The sequence below is a fragment of the Salmo salar genome, chromosome 16 (assembly GCF_965601325.2).
Source record: "Salmo salar chromosome 16, fSalSal1, whole genome shotgun sequence".
Lineage (NCBI taxonomy): Eukaryota > Metazoa > Chordata > Actinopteri > Salmoniformes > Salmonidae > Salmo > Salmo salar.
This window is the reverse complement of record NC_138306.1, coordinates 16,540,053-16,556,016: the sequence shown is the minus strand read 5'-3', so window position 1 is coordinate 16,556,016 and position 15,964 is coordinate 16,540,053. Positions and strand designations below refer to the sequence as shown.

The 15,964-nt window shown below is 46.0% G+C and overlaps 1 protein-coding gene across 3 annotated transcripts in view; it reads right to left on the bottom strand.

The window, feature by feature from the left end:
* Positions 1-15,964, bottom strand: part of tspan9a (tetraspanin 9a) — a 287,169-nt gene that overhangs the window by 85,186 nt on the left and 186,019 nt on the right. Inside the window, exons 1-2 of one of the 3 annotated variants that reach the window (XM_014147924.3) lie at positions 15,268-15,769; positions 14,559-14,638 (exon numbers count right to left, since the gene is read on the bottom strand). In XM_014147924.3, the coding sequence (XP_014003399.1) occupies positions 14,559-14,621 (63 nt within the window). In that variant the 5' untranslated portion in view covers positions 14,622-14,638; positions 15,268-15,769. Of the gene's footprint in view, positions 1-14,558; positions 15,772-15,964 lie in introns of those variants that run through there. The other 2 variants (XM_014147922.3, XM_014147921.3) reach the window with 2 other exon arrangements.

The window sequence follows — 15,964 nt, the reverse complement described above, 5'->3', positions numbered from 1 at the left end:
CAGGCTTCATGGTCTTTGTCAACCTTTATCAGGCTGACAAGCAAAGTTACCTCAAGCATGCAGTCCCTCAAGAACGACCATCTGTCTACTTATGCTAAATGGAGGAGGAAGACAATAAATAAATGAGTCACAACTGTAAACATTGCCTTAGGGCTTAAGCCACACACATAAATGTTGGTTATGTAAAGGATTGGTCACCAAGTTGAATCAATCCTTAGCGCTTTGCACTTTGGCAATCCAACCCACTTTGATAGTGTCTTTCAATTAAACGTTTTAAAGGAAGGGGGACAGATGGTGAGTGTAATCCAATGAAATAAAAAGGCGACTAACAAGCTGTGGCATACGGTAGATCACAAGGTCGCCTGGTCATGGTGGTCACCTCTAATCATTAGAGCCCACTCTCTCTGCTGTGTGTCTGTTCTTTCCCTCATTACTGGAGGGAACACAGAGAGAGGGGCCGTCGCTCTTTCTCTCTGAGTTGTGACCACTTTTCGTCACTTTATGTCCCCTGTGCCTGGGAAGAATAGGTCACATTACCGCCAAAGAAAGTGAAACAAAGATGCGCGGAGCGAGGGAAGGCGTGGAGGGCATCTCTCCATCCATGAAAGTCTCCCGTTTAATGGCAGCCCACTTTTCTTCACACCTTCCTCCTATCACGAGGCTACACTTTGTGGGGCGTCTTTTGTTTCCATTTGCGACGGGAGACAATAACCCATCCAAAAAAGACAACAAAAGGAGAGCAGCAGCGCTGAATCCCGATCCAGCTGACATATGCTATCAGTGGGGCTTTAAAGAAATGTTATTAAGTAGTGGCGGCTTAGATGTGTACACACAGTTAGCCGGGGCACAGAGCTGTAGCCCACAGTGACTGAAACTCGTAAGGAAACCGATTAACTGGGAGCTTATTTTAATGTCAGGAGGCTTGCAGTAAATACAACATATTTTTTTTCTTTTTCTTTTTTTCTTTTATTAAATACAACATTTCAATGTACATGGCTTCCAGGCAGCGTCCATGACTATACACGGGGAATGCTCTGCTGACCGTGCCTGTCTCCTGTACTCTGCTGGGTCTCATCGTGGACTGCATTATGCAGAAACTAAATGCTGACAGCAGATAACCGATGGGGAAGATGGCAAGACGCTCATCTATGTGCTCACTGCTGCATAGCAAGCCCATGCATATCCAATGGGCTCATCTCTGTGAATTCCAAATGCACATGATATAATGAGAGTCTCACTCGGGTATTGATGCAGAGGGTTGTGGTTGTGTAATCGACGACTTATCAATGTTTTGTTTTGTTTGTTTACGGGGCTTCTGTGTAACTTAATGGGCCACCGAATGAAAATGGAATCCGATGATCATCGGGGAACTCAGGGCTTTTAGAGGCATCCGTCTATATTGCTTAATGTCTGTAAAACAGCCAGCTTCCTCTGGCGGAGAGGCAATGTTGTGTCTGCAACTAAAGCAGATAAATAGACAGGGGGAGATAGAGGAGAGGAGGCTACGCGATTGCTTTTCAGGAAGATTTAACAGCGTGTTAGCTGCGAAGTAAAAACTCCGAGGATATTTTGATCTGTAACCAGACATGAGAAGAGTTGAACCAGAAGATGTCTAATCAGTAGTGTGTAACCCCCATTAGTGAGGAGTGAAGAAACACCTAGATGTTTTCCAAAGGGAGCAAATGAGACTCAAACACAGCTGAAGGTATAAAGTACCCCCTTTTCCTCTCCAACCTAGGTGAGAACCCATGAAAAAGAACACGCCTCAGGATAGCACTTTCTTCTCCTATCTCCTTTGCAAGGTAGGCACTTTTATTGAGTGGGGTTGTGAGTGAGATTTTCTGGATAGCGTTATTCTTCCAATAGTGAGGTGAGGTGTGCTTTCATGTCACATGGACACAGACACAAGTGACAGGGACCGGTAATTGATATACACTAAGTTCTAAAAACATAAAGGACACCTTCCTAATATTGAGTTGCACCCCCTTTTGCCCTCAGAACAGTGTCAATTCGTCGGGGAATAGACTCTACAAGGTGTCGAAAGCATTCCAGAGGGACGCTGGCCCATGTTGACTCCAATGCTTCCCACAGTTGTGTCAAGTTGGCTGGATGTCCTTTGGGTGGTGGACCATTCTTGATACACACAGGAAACTGTTGCGCATGAAAAACCCAGCAGCGTTGAAGTTCTTGACACAAACCGGTGTGCCTGGCAGCTACTACCATACCCCGTTCAAAGGCACTTCAGTATTTTGTCTTGCCCATTCACCCTCTGAATGGCACACATACACAATCCATGTCTCAATTGTCTCAAGGCTTAACAATCCTTCTCCTCCCCTTCATCTACACTGATTGAAGTGGATTTAACAAGTGACATCAATAAGAGATCATAGCGTTCATCTGTATTCACCTGGTCAGTCAATGTCATGGAAAGAGCAGGTGTTCTTAATGTTTTGTATATCAGTGTATCATCCTTCACACGAGAGGGCCAATGCAAGGACGGCAACTCTTGATTGCTGTCGCTCTTATCTTGGCCTCTCCGGTTACGTCCTCCTGCGTCCAGCTGTCCCTGGATAGGCCTATTTCTGGAGAATGGCATCATAAATTGCCATTGGCACACAATTAACCAGCCAACCGCCAGCCCAGGTTGAGGTCCAGCCGTGAACAGGATGACCTCATCTGGTGGGTCAACACAGCGCATAGTCAGCACACCAATGTCACACCGCCCATAAACAATGTGTCAATTGATTTGTGTGGGAACAGACTGTACAGTGGGTGTTGACACATCTCACTCTGTCATCATGTTTGGAATACAAGTATTGTATACATTAGCCACACGTAAAATTTGACGGTCGTTCCGTTTGATTTGAATCACTTTTTCACCGCAGGGTTTTTAGATTAGAATGATACTTTTTGACACATATTTGCCCATCGTAGAAAGTGGTCAGAAAGTAACTTTTTGGACCTCAGGAAACATTCTGGACTACAGGAAACGGAGGGCCGAGCACGCCCTCATCATCATCGACGGGGCTGTAGTCGAGCGGGTCGAGAACTTCAATTCCTCAATGTCCTCATCAATAAGGATCATGGTCTACACACACCAACACAGTCATAAAGAGGGAACGACAATGCCTCTTCCCCCTAAGGAGGCTGAAATGATTTGGCATGGGCCCTCAGATCCTCAAAAAGTTCTACAGCTGCACCATTGAGAGCATCTTGACTGGCTGCATCACAGCTTGGTATGGGAACAGCTTGGCATCCGACTGCAAGGCTCTACATAGGGTAGGGCGTAAGGCCCAGTACTTCACTAGGGCTCAGCTCCCTGCCATCCAGGACTTCTATACCAGGTGGCGATGTCAGAGGAAGGCCCTAAAATTGTCTCTGCAACCGCACGGCAAGCAGTACCGATGTACCAAGTCTGGAACCAACAGGACCCTGAACAGCTCCTACCCCCAAGCTATAAGACTGCTTAATAGTTAGTCCAGCTAGCTATTTGGTTAAATATTTAACTATCTACATTTGAACTTTTTTTATTAATCACATACGGTGCTGCTACTGTTTATCTATCTGTTCATCTTGTTGCACAGTGAACATTTCATCAGCGCAAATGACTCACAAACATCTTCAAGAGCGTTTTGTGCTTTGTTAATCGATGTGTGCAGTCACTTGGAAACATGACATGTATAGTGTGTGGCATATCGCTAGCTAATCAACAACAAGAAACACCCATGACACTGTACTGTAGGTAAAATATAAAAAATATAAACACTTGTGCTTTTGAGTGGCTGCTGCAAATAGCAATTCCTAACTAATCTATACAGTTATTTTCCCTTAAAACTGGGCTGGAATGATAAGCATACCCTCCACAAACGTGACATGATGTGTATGCCTGAGAGATAGCCAACAGGACCACTAAGACACGGCTGTGTGAATCACCTCGGTGGGAGCTGCCACTACACATCACTGTATTCACCTGGCTGGGCTGTCAGGTCCCTGGGGTAGCAGTAGGGCCCCTACCACCCACCCTACCCCAGCTCCAGGCATAGAGCCCATGCTCCATACACAGATTGAGGGCTGGGAAGCCATTTTGGGTCTGTGTGTTCAGAGGGAGGATGTAGGAACCCTGTCCAGCACCGTCTGTTCCCCATCTCTCCAGGAGCTGAGAACAAGATGGTCCATGTGGCCATGCCAGCTACAGCAAAACCCACTACCAACCAGGACATACAGTACACCTAGTGCAGAGAATTATGACCAACTAGCTCGGAGCACCATTTCAGCATTGAAATTAATGGGGCAACACACTGACCTTTCCCTGTCCATTAGCACTACCTGATAATGCCATGATGGAGTTTGTCATCCCGCCCAATAAGGATGAGTAGTAGCACTCCATTTGTGGCAAAAGAGCTGTATTACGTATCACACACATTCAACGCTTGAATGAGATCACGCAGAGGGATAGCGGTGATGAGCTCATATTAGCGTACAAATCACAGTTCTTCAAGCCTCTATCTATATCCACCCGCATCCGTTCGGTTGTGAAAATAAATGAGGAATACGAGTGTAAGGCGTTTGATAAGACACGAGGAAGGTCACAGAGACACGGTAAAGCCCAGTTCAAGAAAGGAGCGAAGATTGGCAATCTGCATTCTGAAACCATGTTAACATCCCTAGAAGCTTCAGAGTCAGTTAGCTACAGATGGAGTCGATGTTGCCTTGATGCTGCTTCTCCATCTATCTTCAGGGAGAATGTCAGCGCTGTTTATGTGAACACCTCATGCACAAAGGACACGAGTCAACCGCAGTAATGAGAGAGCACTGCAACAACCTGTTTCGAGCGTGCATCTGGATTTCTCTCTGAGCCCAGCGTGATAGATCTATATACATACACTTCCAATGGGAGCACACAGTACTGAATATAACACAGGCTCAGTATGTGCCAAATAAAATTAGCCCACCAAAAAAATAACGACAAAAACATGGCAGTGATTCATGTCCAGTGGATGAGTCCCCCTCCCTCTGAGTGGGGTCTTATTTAGGGCTTTGTGTCCTATTGGAGGCTGGCAAGGGACCGAGTTGTTGACGCTGTCGCCGTGGGCCCGTTCTCATTCAGACTGTGCACCTCTGGGTCCCCAAGCCCAAATGCAAGGTGACAACCTCTTGAAATGCACAGATTCAAAGGCAATTTGAGGCTCATATTTTGAGTGCATCACTATTCGAGACCGAAATGCCAAGCTAAAAAGGATGTGACATGTCTGGGTTTTCTATGTTTGGTGTGGAGAGAGGAGAAGATATTTAATAAGCAGGAGGAGGAGGAGGATGCTATCTGGGTATGAGGGAACGAGGACCATGGTGGGAAAGCAATCAAGCCCAATAGAATCAATTGTAAGACGATAGCCCTTAGATCCAGTCAATGGCGGACCGTCAGCCCATGGTGTCTAACCCCTGGATGCCCTGGCCAGCCAGTAATACGGACAAGCCAGCTAAGATCATTTCCTGATAAATTCAATTGGAAAACATTAGGGATTCCCAATATCTACCTGACACCAGCCTCACATGATGACCATTAAAGAGAAGCTCAAAATCCCCTATGGCGGCTACATCAAACACAGGACACTGAGTGTGTTAGGGTCTGCAGCCAAGGTGCATCAAAGCCAGCCGCCCCAAATAATTTATGAAATAGCAGAGGGGTAATCCGGTCGAAACCCAGTTATTCCTTAGCAGACCAAGTGGAAAGAAATAGTCCCAAACCTTCTCCCTCAGAGTTGAGGCTGAGCAAGTGCGACTTGGGGTATTGATTTCTCCTTAATTTGCCTTTGGGTGACAGAAGAAAATGCTGAGTAGGGCGAGGCGGGCAAGCTATTCTAACATTCTTCACTGCTTGGGTGCAGAATAGCATCGATCGGAATGCCTGGATTGAGCGGCGGCCTGAGATGGAGACAAGTTTACAACCCCCTCCTACAGTACAAGGACAAGCATGAGCATGATAACATTTTATTCTCAACACCTATTTGCATGAAGCTCCTTAGTAAATATTTTAGCACCATAAAACATACTGAGAGTCCCATTATTCGAGATATTAAAGGCTGGGGATTTTTGTAAAAGTGTAAAAATAGAGCAGTATCTCTGACCGAATTAAGAACCTGACTGTCTCTGAAAAGAAAGTGCACTTTATTGATGCAGTGGCAAGGTAACTCAACACATTGAGACAGTCATACAGTAGATGACAAATTGAATATCTGCTATATTCACTAGCTAGCCCTTGACAAGGTACATACTTCACTTCCACTGTACCATGTTATGTATTACTCCGCCGATGCTCTCTCAGTGAGTGGGTTTGTTGTTGTGTTGTCAAACCATGTTTGATTGACAGGTTTCATTTCTGTGCGTCACTCCACTCCAGGGGACTGGGACTTAGTAAAAAACTCCCACGCAGCATTTCGCTTCTTTGCCTCAGTTTTTTTTTAAGTCAGTCATTTAAACATGTTATGAATCATTTTTTTCATGTTGATGTTCTTCTTCTACTAAGGAGAGGCTTTTACATAGACAAACAGCACCAGAACATCACACTTCAGTTTTGTTGGTAGAATACTTTGGCACATCAAAAGTTTGCCTTATATAATCATATAATACCACAAAAGAGAGGGCCTATTTGAAGTAGAGGCCTCAAAGTATTTTACTGAGGAAAAATACATTCTCCAGGGGGAATATGACAAAATACAATGTGTGCCTAAGCCTTTCCTACCGACTACAGCGGATTTGATACACAGCCTCAATCGCTCATGTTGTATCAACACAATGACAATCACTTTCAGACCCATTTAATTTCACGAGGAAAGCATTTCAATCATCCTCTATTGTGCAATGTGCAATCCACGCATTATTCCTTGAAATGGAGATGCAATTAGGAATCAATTCAATTATCCCTTTGTGGTCAATCTGTTGGTTAAGTCGTTAACTATGTGTATGGATAGTTCTCAAAAGTGAAAAAGTGATACTGCCAGCACAAAAGACACCTTCCACTGATCATTAAAGGCAGAACCCTTCTGTGACCAAGTGACACTATTGTTTGGGAAAACATCCCTCATCACCAGAGACGCATGATTTGACATGACATGTTTAATAAGAGGTCCTGGTTATCGATGCAGAACTAATGATTGTCATCCCTCTCTCTCTCCCTCTCTCTCGCTCTCTCTCTCTCTCTCTCTCATCCAAGTATAGAAAAAAACAGGATCATGAGCCCTGAAGGCCTGAGGTGTCATCCGTCAGCCTTAATGAGCTGATCACGAACTAGACTCATGATGTCAAGCACTCCAGTCCACACATACAGCACCAGAAAAAAGTTTGGACACACCTACTCATTCAAGGGTTTTTCTTTATTTTTACTATTTTCTACATTGTATAATAATAGTGAAGGCATGAAAACTATCAAATAACACATACGGAATCATGTAGTAACCAAAAAAGTGTTAAAGAAATCAAAATATATTTCAGATTTCAGATTCTTCAAAGTAGCCACCCATGACAGCTTTGCACACTCTTGGCATTCTCTCAACCAGCTTCACCTGGAATGCTTTTCCAACAGTCTTGAAGGAGTTCCCACATATGCTGAGCACTTGTTGGCTGCTTTTCCTTCACTCTGCGGTACAACTCATCCCAAATCATCTCAATTGGGTTGAGGTTGGGTGATTGTGAAGCCAGCTCATCTGATGCAGCACTCAATCACTCTCCTTCTTGGTCAAATAGCCCTTACACAGCCTGGAGGTGTGTTGGGTCATTGTCCTGTTGAAAAACAAATGATAGTCCCACTAAGCACAAAGCAGATGGGATGGCGTATCCCTGCAGAATGCTGTGGTAGCCATGTTGGTTCAGTGTGCCTTGAATTCAAAATGAATCACAGACATTGTCACCATAAAAGCACGCCCACACCATCACACCACCTCCTCCATGCTTCACAGTGGCGATGTGGAGATCATCCGTTCACCTACTCTGCGTCTCACAAAGACACAGCGGTTGGAACCAAAAATCTCATCAGACCAAAAGACAGATTTCCACCAGGCTAATGTCCATTGCTAGTGTTTCTTGGCCCAAGCAAGTCTCTTATTTTTATTGGTGTCCTTTAGTAGTGGTTTCTTTGCAGCAATTTGACCATGAATGTGTAACCTTTATTTAACTAGCAAAACAAATTCTTATTTACAATGACGGCCTACCCCAGATGATGCTTTGACAATTGTGCTTCGCCCTATGGGACTCCCAATCACGGCCGGATGTAATATAGCTTGGAGTCAAACCAAGGACTGTAGTAACATCTCTTGCACTGAGATCCCGTGCCTTACACTGCTGCACCATTCGGGAGCCATGATACACGCAGTCTCCTCTGAACAGTTGATGTTGAGATGTGTCTGTTACTTGAACTCTGTGAAGCCTTTATTTGTGCTGCAATCTGAGGCTGGTAACTCTAATGAACTTATCCTCTGCAGCAGAGGTAACTCTGGGTCTTCTTTTCCTGTGGCGGTCCTCATGAGAGCCAGTTTCATCATTGCGCTTGAAGGTTTTTGCGACTGCACTTGACGAAACTTTGAAAGTTCTTAACATTTTCCAGATTGACTGACCTTCATGTCAAAAAGTAATGATGGACTGTCGTTTCTCTTTGCTTATTTGAGCTGTTCTTGCCATAATATGGACTTGATCTTTCATCAAATAGGGCTATCTTCTGTATACCACCCCTACCTTGTCACAACACAACTGATTGGCTCAAACGCATTAAGAAGTAAAGAAATTCCACAAACTAACTTTTAACAAGGCACACCTGTTAATTGAAATGCACTCCAGGTGACTACCTCATAAAGCTGGTTGAGAGAATGCCAAGAGTGTGCAAAGCTGTCATCAAGGCAAAGGGTGGCTACTTTAAAGAATCTCAAATATAAAATATATTTCGATTTGTGAAACACATTTTTGGTTACTACATGATTCCATATGTGTTAATTCATAGTTTTCATGTATTTACTATTATTCAACAATGTAGAAAATAATAAAAATAAAGAAAACCCCTGGAATGAGTAGGTGTATCCAAACTTTTGACTGGTACTGTACGTGTTTTGTCATCTAGCACTAAGGGGACCTATAGATATGACAGATTCAGAGGGTATGTGGAGTAATACTGCACTGGGATCACTACAGTAAGGATTATAGCCAAGCCCTGGTCTTGTGTTCACAAAGTGTCTTTTAAATCATCATGAAACAAACGCTTCGTGAATACAGGGCTTGGCCCTGGCCAGAGAGCTTCCCCTGTGGATGGTTCTCCTAATTGGGAGGGACAGTGGTGTGGAATGTGGGAGAAATAAGAGAGCTTTGGTTTGGGGGATGCCAAGCAACTCTCACACAGTGGCAGGTGCCCAAGATTTTACGGAGCTAGCTTAGCTACCTCTCTCATAGCAGTTGTTATTTCATCTGGTCTCTCTATGTCTCTCCGTTCACCTGGCACACTCTAGTCAACAACACAAGATTGACACAATAGCACCCCAGCCTCCCCAGTCTCCCATCAAACCTTGTTAAAACCTCCTCCTGCCCTAGGATAATGCCTGTTTAGATTCATGCACTACACTACCATGTTTACTATGAGAAACAAAAATAAACATGTCAGCATGATCATTAAAACCCCCTCTTTCACAGGGCATGGGGATGCTATTTTGGTCTTGCCCTGGGAACCCAGTAACAGGTTTTCATTGAACGGTGGCACCTAGTATGTTATGAGTCATAACTGACACAGTGAGTCTCTACTCTAAACAGGCTGTCTCAATTTCCAATCAGCCAGCATGGGGGGTGGGGAGACTTAAATCTCTGACTAACTCCACCCACCACAAGCCCCCCGATCCACCGCATTATATGCGTCTATATCCCATTTCATCTGTTACACAAGCTAATGAGCTCTACAATGCGGTAGGATGGCAATTGAAGGAGCGGGCCGGGTGGAGATGTGTAAATTAAAATCATCTCCCCAGACATTTAGCTACTGGACACAGGCAGGGAGCAGGGTTACAGTATATGGAGATATTTGAAGTGCAGGTTAGAGTAGGAATATTGAGCCAAGGCTGTACCTTCTCCTGTGGGGATGCTAATTCAGGGCCGGCCCCAGGTATAGGCGACATAAGCTGTCGCTTAGGGCCCCTGGCCGCTAGGGGGCCTCCACCCTAATTTAGTATTATTATTAAAAAAATGTACTCAGTCGGGGTCTCAACTTACAGTTCGAAATTTGGTTGTGCGTCAGCAGTTTTTTATGTCAGCCAATGACAGTCACTCATAAAACATTTTCTGATTGGTAAATTAGTCTAGCCAGCTGTCTAAACTTGTATTAATCATGGCAAAAATTACTGACCGGGCATGAAGGGCACGTGCCAAAGGGCCCTTACCAAATCTCTCTTAGGGCCCCCAAAAGGCCCTGTGCTAATTAAAACACTTAAAATGATCAAATGCATATCAACTACGTCAATACTTCTTCTAAGTAAATGTAAATAAATTAAATACATTGTCCAATGCAGGAGAATCAGATATGCCATGTCCTTATTTGAGAGTAAAAAATTGACATGGCAGGATGATGTCCTTTTGTACTGTTTCACGGATATTAATTGTCTACATTATATTTCCCTAAAGTACTGATTGATATAGCTTCACAATAATATATTGTGTTATTTAAGCCACTCCTGAATCGGGGCGGCAGGTGGTTAGAGCGTTGGGCCAGTAACCGAAAGGTTGCTAGATCGAATCCCCGAGCTGACAAGGTAAAAATCTGTCGTTCTGCCCCTGAACAAGGCAGTTAAACCACTGTTCCTAGGCCGTCATTGTAAATAAGAATTTGTTCTTAACTGACTTGCCTAGTTAAATAAAAGTTTAATCTTTTTTTATTAGTATGCATGTCAGTATTGGAAATCCATGTAAGAAGGCATCATGAATTATTGAAAGCTGGTTTCATGATTTCAAACAATTCACTGCACCTCAATTTCAGTTTAACCTCCACATCACATAGTAAGGGATTAAGTTAACTTGTGATAGACTTCTGGTGAGAGGGGCCATCTGAAAGTTTGTGAAGTCCCTTGGGGCCGAGGGGATTAGTGAACTTTCAGCACTCTGCGAGGGGGAAAACAGCAGGCAAATTGCTTCGACACCTTGGCTCGAAACCTTGTGGCATGAAGGAATGGGACAGCATGAGTGAAATGACTGCCAAGGCAATGCTTTATAAAGCCACCGTTCAACTAGGAAAACGCACACAAACACCTTGAAACTGTCATTAGGTTTCAAGCTCTTTTCTTCGGGCGGCGTGCTAGCTACGTTTAAAACAAAAATGTCAACTCAGGTGATTAAATCGATGGGGAAACTAATCTTTTGTTTCCTTCGACCAAATGGCGTATAAATCCTCCAGCAATCCCCTAAGCAAGCATAGGAATTCATGAATGCTAAACACCGAGGTTCTTCTACTCCCCTAACAAAGGATTTCCACCACTGCTTTGGCCCGTTATAAGGTAAGTATGCTGAGCGGCCATTTATTCTCCAAATATGAATATCAAATGAGGCTTTGCTTATGGTATGAAAGTGACACAGTGGTGGGACGGAGGCAGCTCTCTCTAACAAAGGAACTGTTGTTGGTGCACTATGTGTCAGTGTCGGGAAGGGAAGGAAACAGGGAGGATGTTTTAATTAATAGTGGAGGAGGTGAAGGAGGGAGGGCTGGGCAGAGCAGATCAGAGATTCTATCAGACATCACAGAGAGAGGACACAGAGCAGGGGCCTGCAAATACACCACGGCCAGTCTGCAAGCCGACACACATAGGAAATCACAGCCAACCCAATCTTGCTCTCTGACTCATAGTGTGTCTACCAACATGTCATCCAGTCATCACTGTATTTTTGGGCATAGCCACTGTGATTCGGTGTGATTGGCGTGACCACTGGCTTTATTGGTGGTGTCCTCCGTCATCCGAAGGAGACTTGCTCTCAATCCTGACTACTACACCACCAGATACTCTGATACTCTAATCTGACCCAGACCCCCCAACCATGCTGCAGCTCAGACTAACACTAATCTCCATAAGAAAGAGAAGCCAGATGGTCAGGAACAACTGCTGGAGAGGCCTGGAGAAGAGCGCATGGGACATGCCTGGAGTGCCTGCGCTATTTACCTTGTGCTTCAAGTTACCACTGTAAGCCCTGTGAAGGGAGTGGAGGGCTGGGGCTTGTGGGTTTCGAGGGAGGCCCGCTGTCTGCACCTGGCGTCGGGTTACGCCACCGGCCTGGCAGCCACCATGCAACCCCGCTCCGATCTGGGGTGTCAAAGCTGAGGCCCTGGGCAGGCAGCGTAAACTTGCGATTCATGGAGTGCCACTGGGAGAGCAGCAATGTCCCAGGGGTGTCAGGATACAGGGCTGCTTTTCACCCTTTCCCCCAGTCCCCAAGCCCATGTGCTGCCTCTGGACACCCGGACCCGGTGGGGCTGCAGCAGACAGACAGACAGGCAAACAGACAGACAGACAGACACCTCCTGCCTTCACAGAGAGATGGACACATGGCCACCCAGGGAAACAGTGACTCCCCTGGGACAGTTATTAAACTGTCATTAAAGGGAGTCAAGGCGCCACAACGACTATCAATTTGCTAGCAAGGGGCGTGATCATTAAGTGAACATTAGCAGTGTGAGGAGCTCAATTACTGCCCAGCGGGAGCCACAGCGCTAGTGAAAGCCCCCCGTCCGCTCCAGGCCTCCCCCACTGATCAACACACGCACAGAGGAAGGTCACCATTTCCTCACACCATAGGGTGCCCACAGCCCTCCTTACTCTCCCCGACCCTAGGAGAGTCAGTGACAATAAGGCAGGTCTATGGCATCCAGCTCAGTGCCAAAGGCAAAGCCTCTTTCCCCACTCCTTCCCTCCCACTCCTCCCAGTGTGGAGCTAGAGCATCAGGTTATTAACATGGGGGGGTTTTACCGCCAACACAAGGGGTTAAGTACAGGTTGAGCCACACAAAGCCCTCGGGGAGAGCAAGCGCCTCGGCTAAATCCTCCTGTAGCTGTCACGGATGGCAAAGCAGCACTGACACAATGACCTCAGCCGCCATCCAGTAGTCCGGCCTCTGATCCCTCCACATGCATCACGTACTGCACACACACCTTGCCTGATCTGAGCAGGCCTTGCCAATCAGGCACACACATATCCCTCTTGCACTGTGTGGGTGTTCTGCCCGAAAGGTACATTGGAATCTGTGCTGTGGGCTGTTGGTCTCGTCATGGTTCAGTAATAATGGGCAGCAGCCTGGTGCCTAAGCTTCGAATGTGCCCCAGATTGCAGGGTGCACGCAGTAGGCTAGTGGTGACGTGATTGGAGAGGTATACCCTGTGGTGTTGTGATGTTATTACGCTTCACGCATGACTGGCTCCACACAAAAGGCTCCGGTCCATCAACTAAACCCCCGATAATCCACTGGTTAAATATTTCAGGGGATGCCTACTTTCACAAACAAAATGACAGATGCAAACATAAGACCCACTGAAATCTGAGGGATTTGATGATGATGTGTGAAAGTGCTAGTCTTTAAAAAAAAATCTGTGTTACCCAAAAAAATCCCAATGTGTATAATAAAACCAACAAATCAGATTATTCCCATCCAACTCTCTTCCAGCGGCTCTCCAAAACGAATTAAAACATCCTCCATCGTTCTAAATCTTTCATAACCATTCCCCAGATATGTCATGATTCCATCTAAAACATGTAAGCAATGCCCCCCTATCCTTTTAACTAGACAGCTTAACACTCTAAATCCTCATCATGTTTGCAGTAAATCAGCACCCATCAGGAGCCACGTTGTAAAGCCATCTGAACGAATGCCAGCCCCAGCACCCCAGCAGAGCACCCACAGGGAGACATGGTGGAGCAACCACTCTTTCAACTCTTTTTCAAATCTGATGTTAAACCTAACTCTGAACTTAACCACACTGCTAACAGTATGCCTAACCCTAATCTTCAAATTAAAACCAAACAGCAAATGTTTGTTTTCATCGATTCTTACGATATAGCCAATTTTGACTTTGAGGTGTCGGAGTGACAACCCCCACTCCAACGCCTCAATAACAACCAGCGATAGTAACATGCAATTGAGCCCCATCACGCCATGATGAGGCAGACATAGTTATGAAACACACATGGTCGCACAAAGAGCTACAGTATCACCTTGAGAAGAAAAGGGTTTTCATAATGATCCTCATAAGCATGAACACCAATCTTGATCTCACATACGCCTGAACAGAAATCTTTAAATGATCCGTATATCAGTTTACAAGTATTATGCAATATGACATTTTACCATCTTGCCTTACTCATATTACTGCAAACCTAATGCCTACCCCTTTTACATTTGTATCCGCTGAGTAATTTCCAGAACCATGTGTCAGTGTCATTCCTGCTTGTTGGCCCACATTCATCCTAATGCATCCTATAATTAGCACCCCCAAAAGAGAACAAACAATATGGAGTCATGAGAAAGAGAAGAAGAAGAGAGAGAAATAATGTTTACTTACCCAGAAGATGAGGTTGAAGAGGAACATGGTGTACTTCAAACAGCAGAGACAGCCCCGTGCCATGTTGCACTTCTTGAATTCTAAAAGGAACACAAAGGATAGATCCAGGTAAAAGACCACGTATTTGCTGCCTTTGGGCGCCGTGTACTTGTTATTGCTGCTCTTGTCTCCTCCGACGTTGACGCTGGCATCGGCCGCTGTCCCAGCCTGCCCCTGTGCGGCGGAGGCGCCACGTGGCCCCGTGGAGCCGTAGAACGCGCCGGCGGTGAAGCCGCGGCCACCGAATGGGCGGCCGGACGTAGAGGCGCGGGCAAAGTCGGAGTCGCGGCTATCCACGGACGGGCTGCGGTGAATGGCTGACTCCTCACTGCTGGACTTCTCCATGCTCTGGGGCTGACGTTGCTGCTGCTGAGGGGCTCGCTACTGTTACACACTCTACCATGTCTCAGAGATGAGAGAACAGAACTCTTCCCCTCTAACAGGCTCCTCTCTCCCTCCCTGCTCTGTACTGATTCTCTTCAAGGCCAGAAAATCGGAATGTTTCTATATCAGAATCTTTCTATCTCCCCAACACAGGTAAGTGAGAGGAAGGAACGACACAGGCGCTATCCCCAGCTCTACGCGTCTTCTGCCCAGTGCCCAGTATCTGCTCTCATGCTCTTGAGTTAGCCATGCAGAGAAGCCCTAGTCCAGTGAGAACCATTATTACCCTGACAAGTGACGGCAGACTACGTCCTTGAGTCGGTAAGTTTCAATAGTGTCCCCTGGATCTCCTGTGCTCTCCACACTGCTGTGATGTTTGCCGTGGGAGCAGACCCCCTGTGACTCTTTCTCTCCTGCTGTCAGCTGCTCCACTTCTTCCACCTGGTTCACTTCTCCCTGCTGCTGACCTCAGGACTGCTTTCTGCCTGGAGCGGTGGGAACTTTTACCCCCCTGCAAAAACACAATCCTCTATCTTTTTTTCCCTCTCTCCGCTTCTCCTCCTCCTTTCCTGCACTCTCTCAGTCCTCTGTGCTTTGCGCTCTCCAACGTGCTGACAATACACTCTCTCCCACTCCTTCTCTCTCTCTCTGTGTGCTCTATGGTATCATTCTGCACTCAGTCCCCTGCTCTCTGCCTGTGCTCTCATTTGCAGCGCCGTGGCTGATGTGCGCTATTATCGGCAAGCCACATCTAACGGGCATTCCCAATCCTATCCCCCTAAATTAGAGCACTGCCCTCATTCCCTCTCCTCTCTTTGCCTCTCCTCGGCCCCTCCCCACTGCTGAGGGAGCAACCAATGAGGCCGCTGCAGGCAGCCCGGGATCCTCCCCCCCTCTCCAACCATGTAATAAGCTGATCGTAACGCTGCTCTGGCTATACAAGTTCAGCAATTTCATCTGTGCTGTCTGCGCGTCAGGGGATC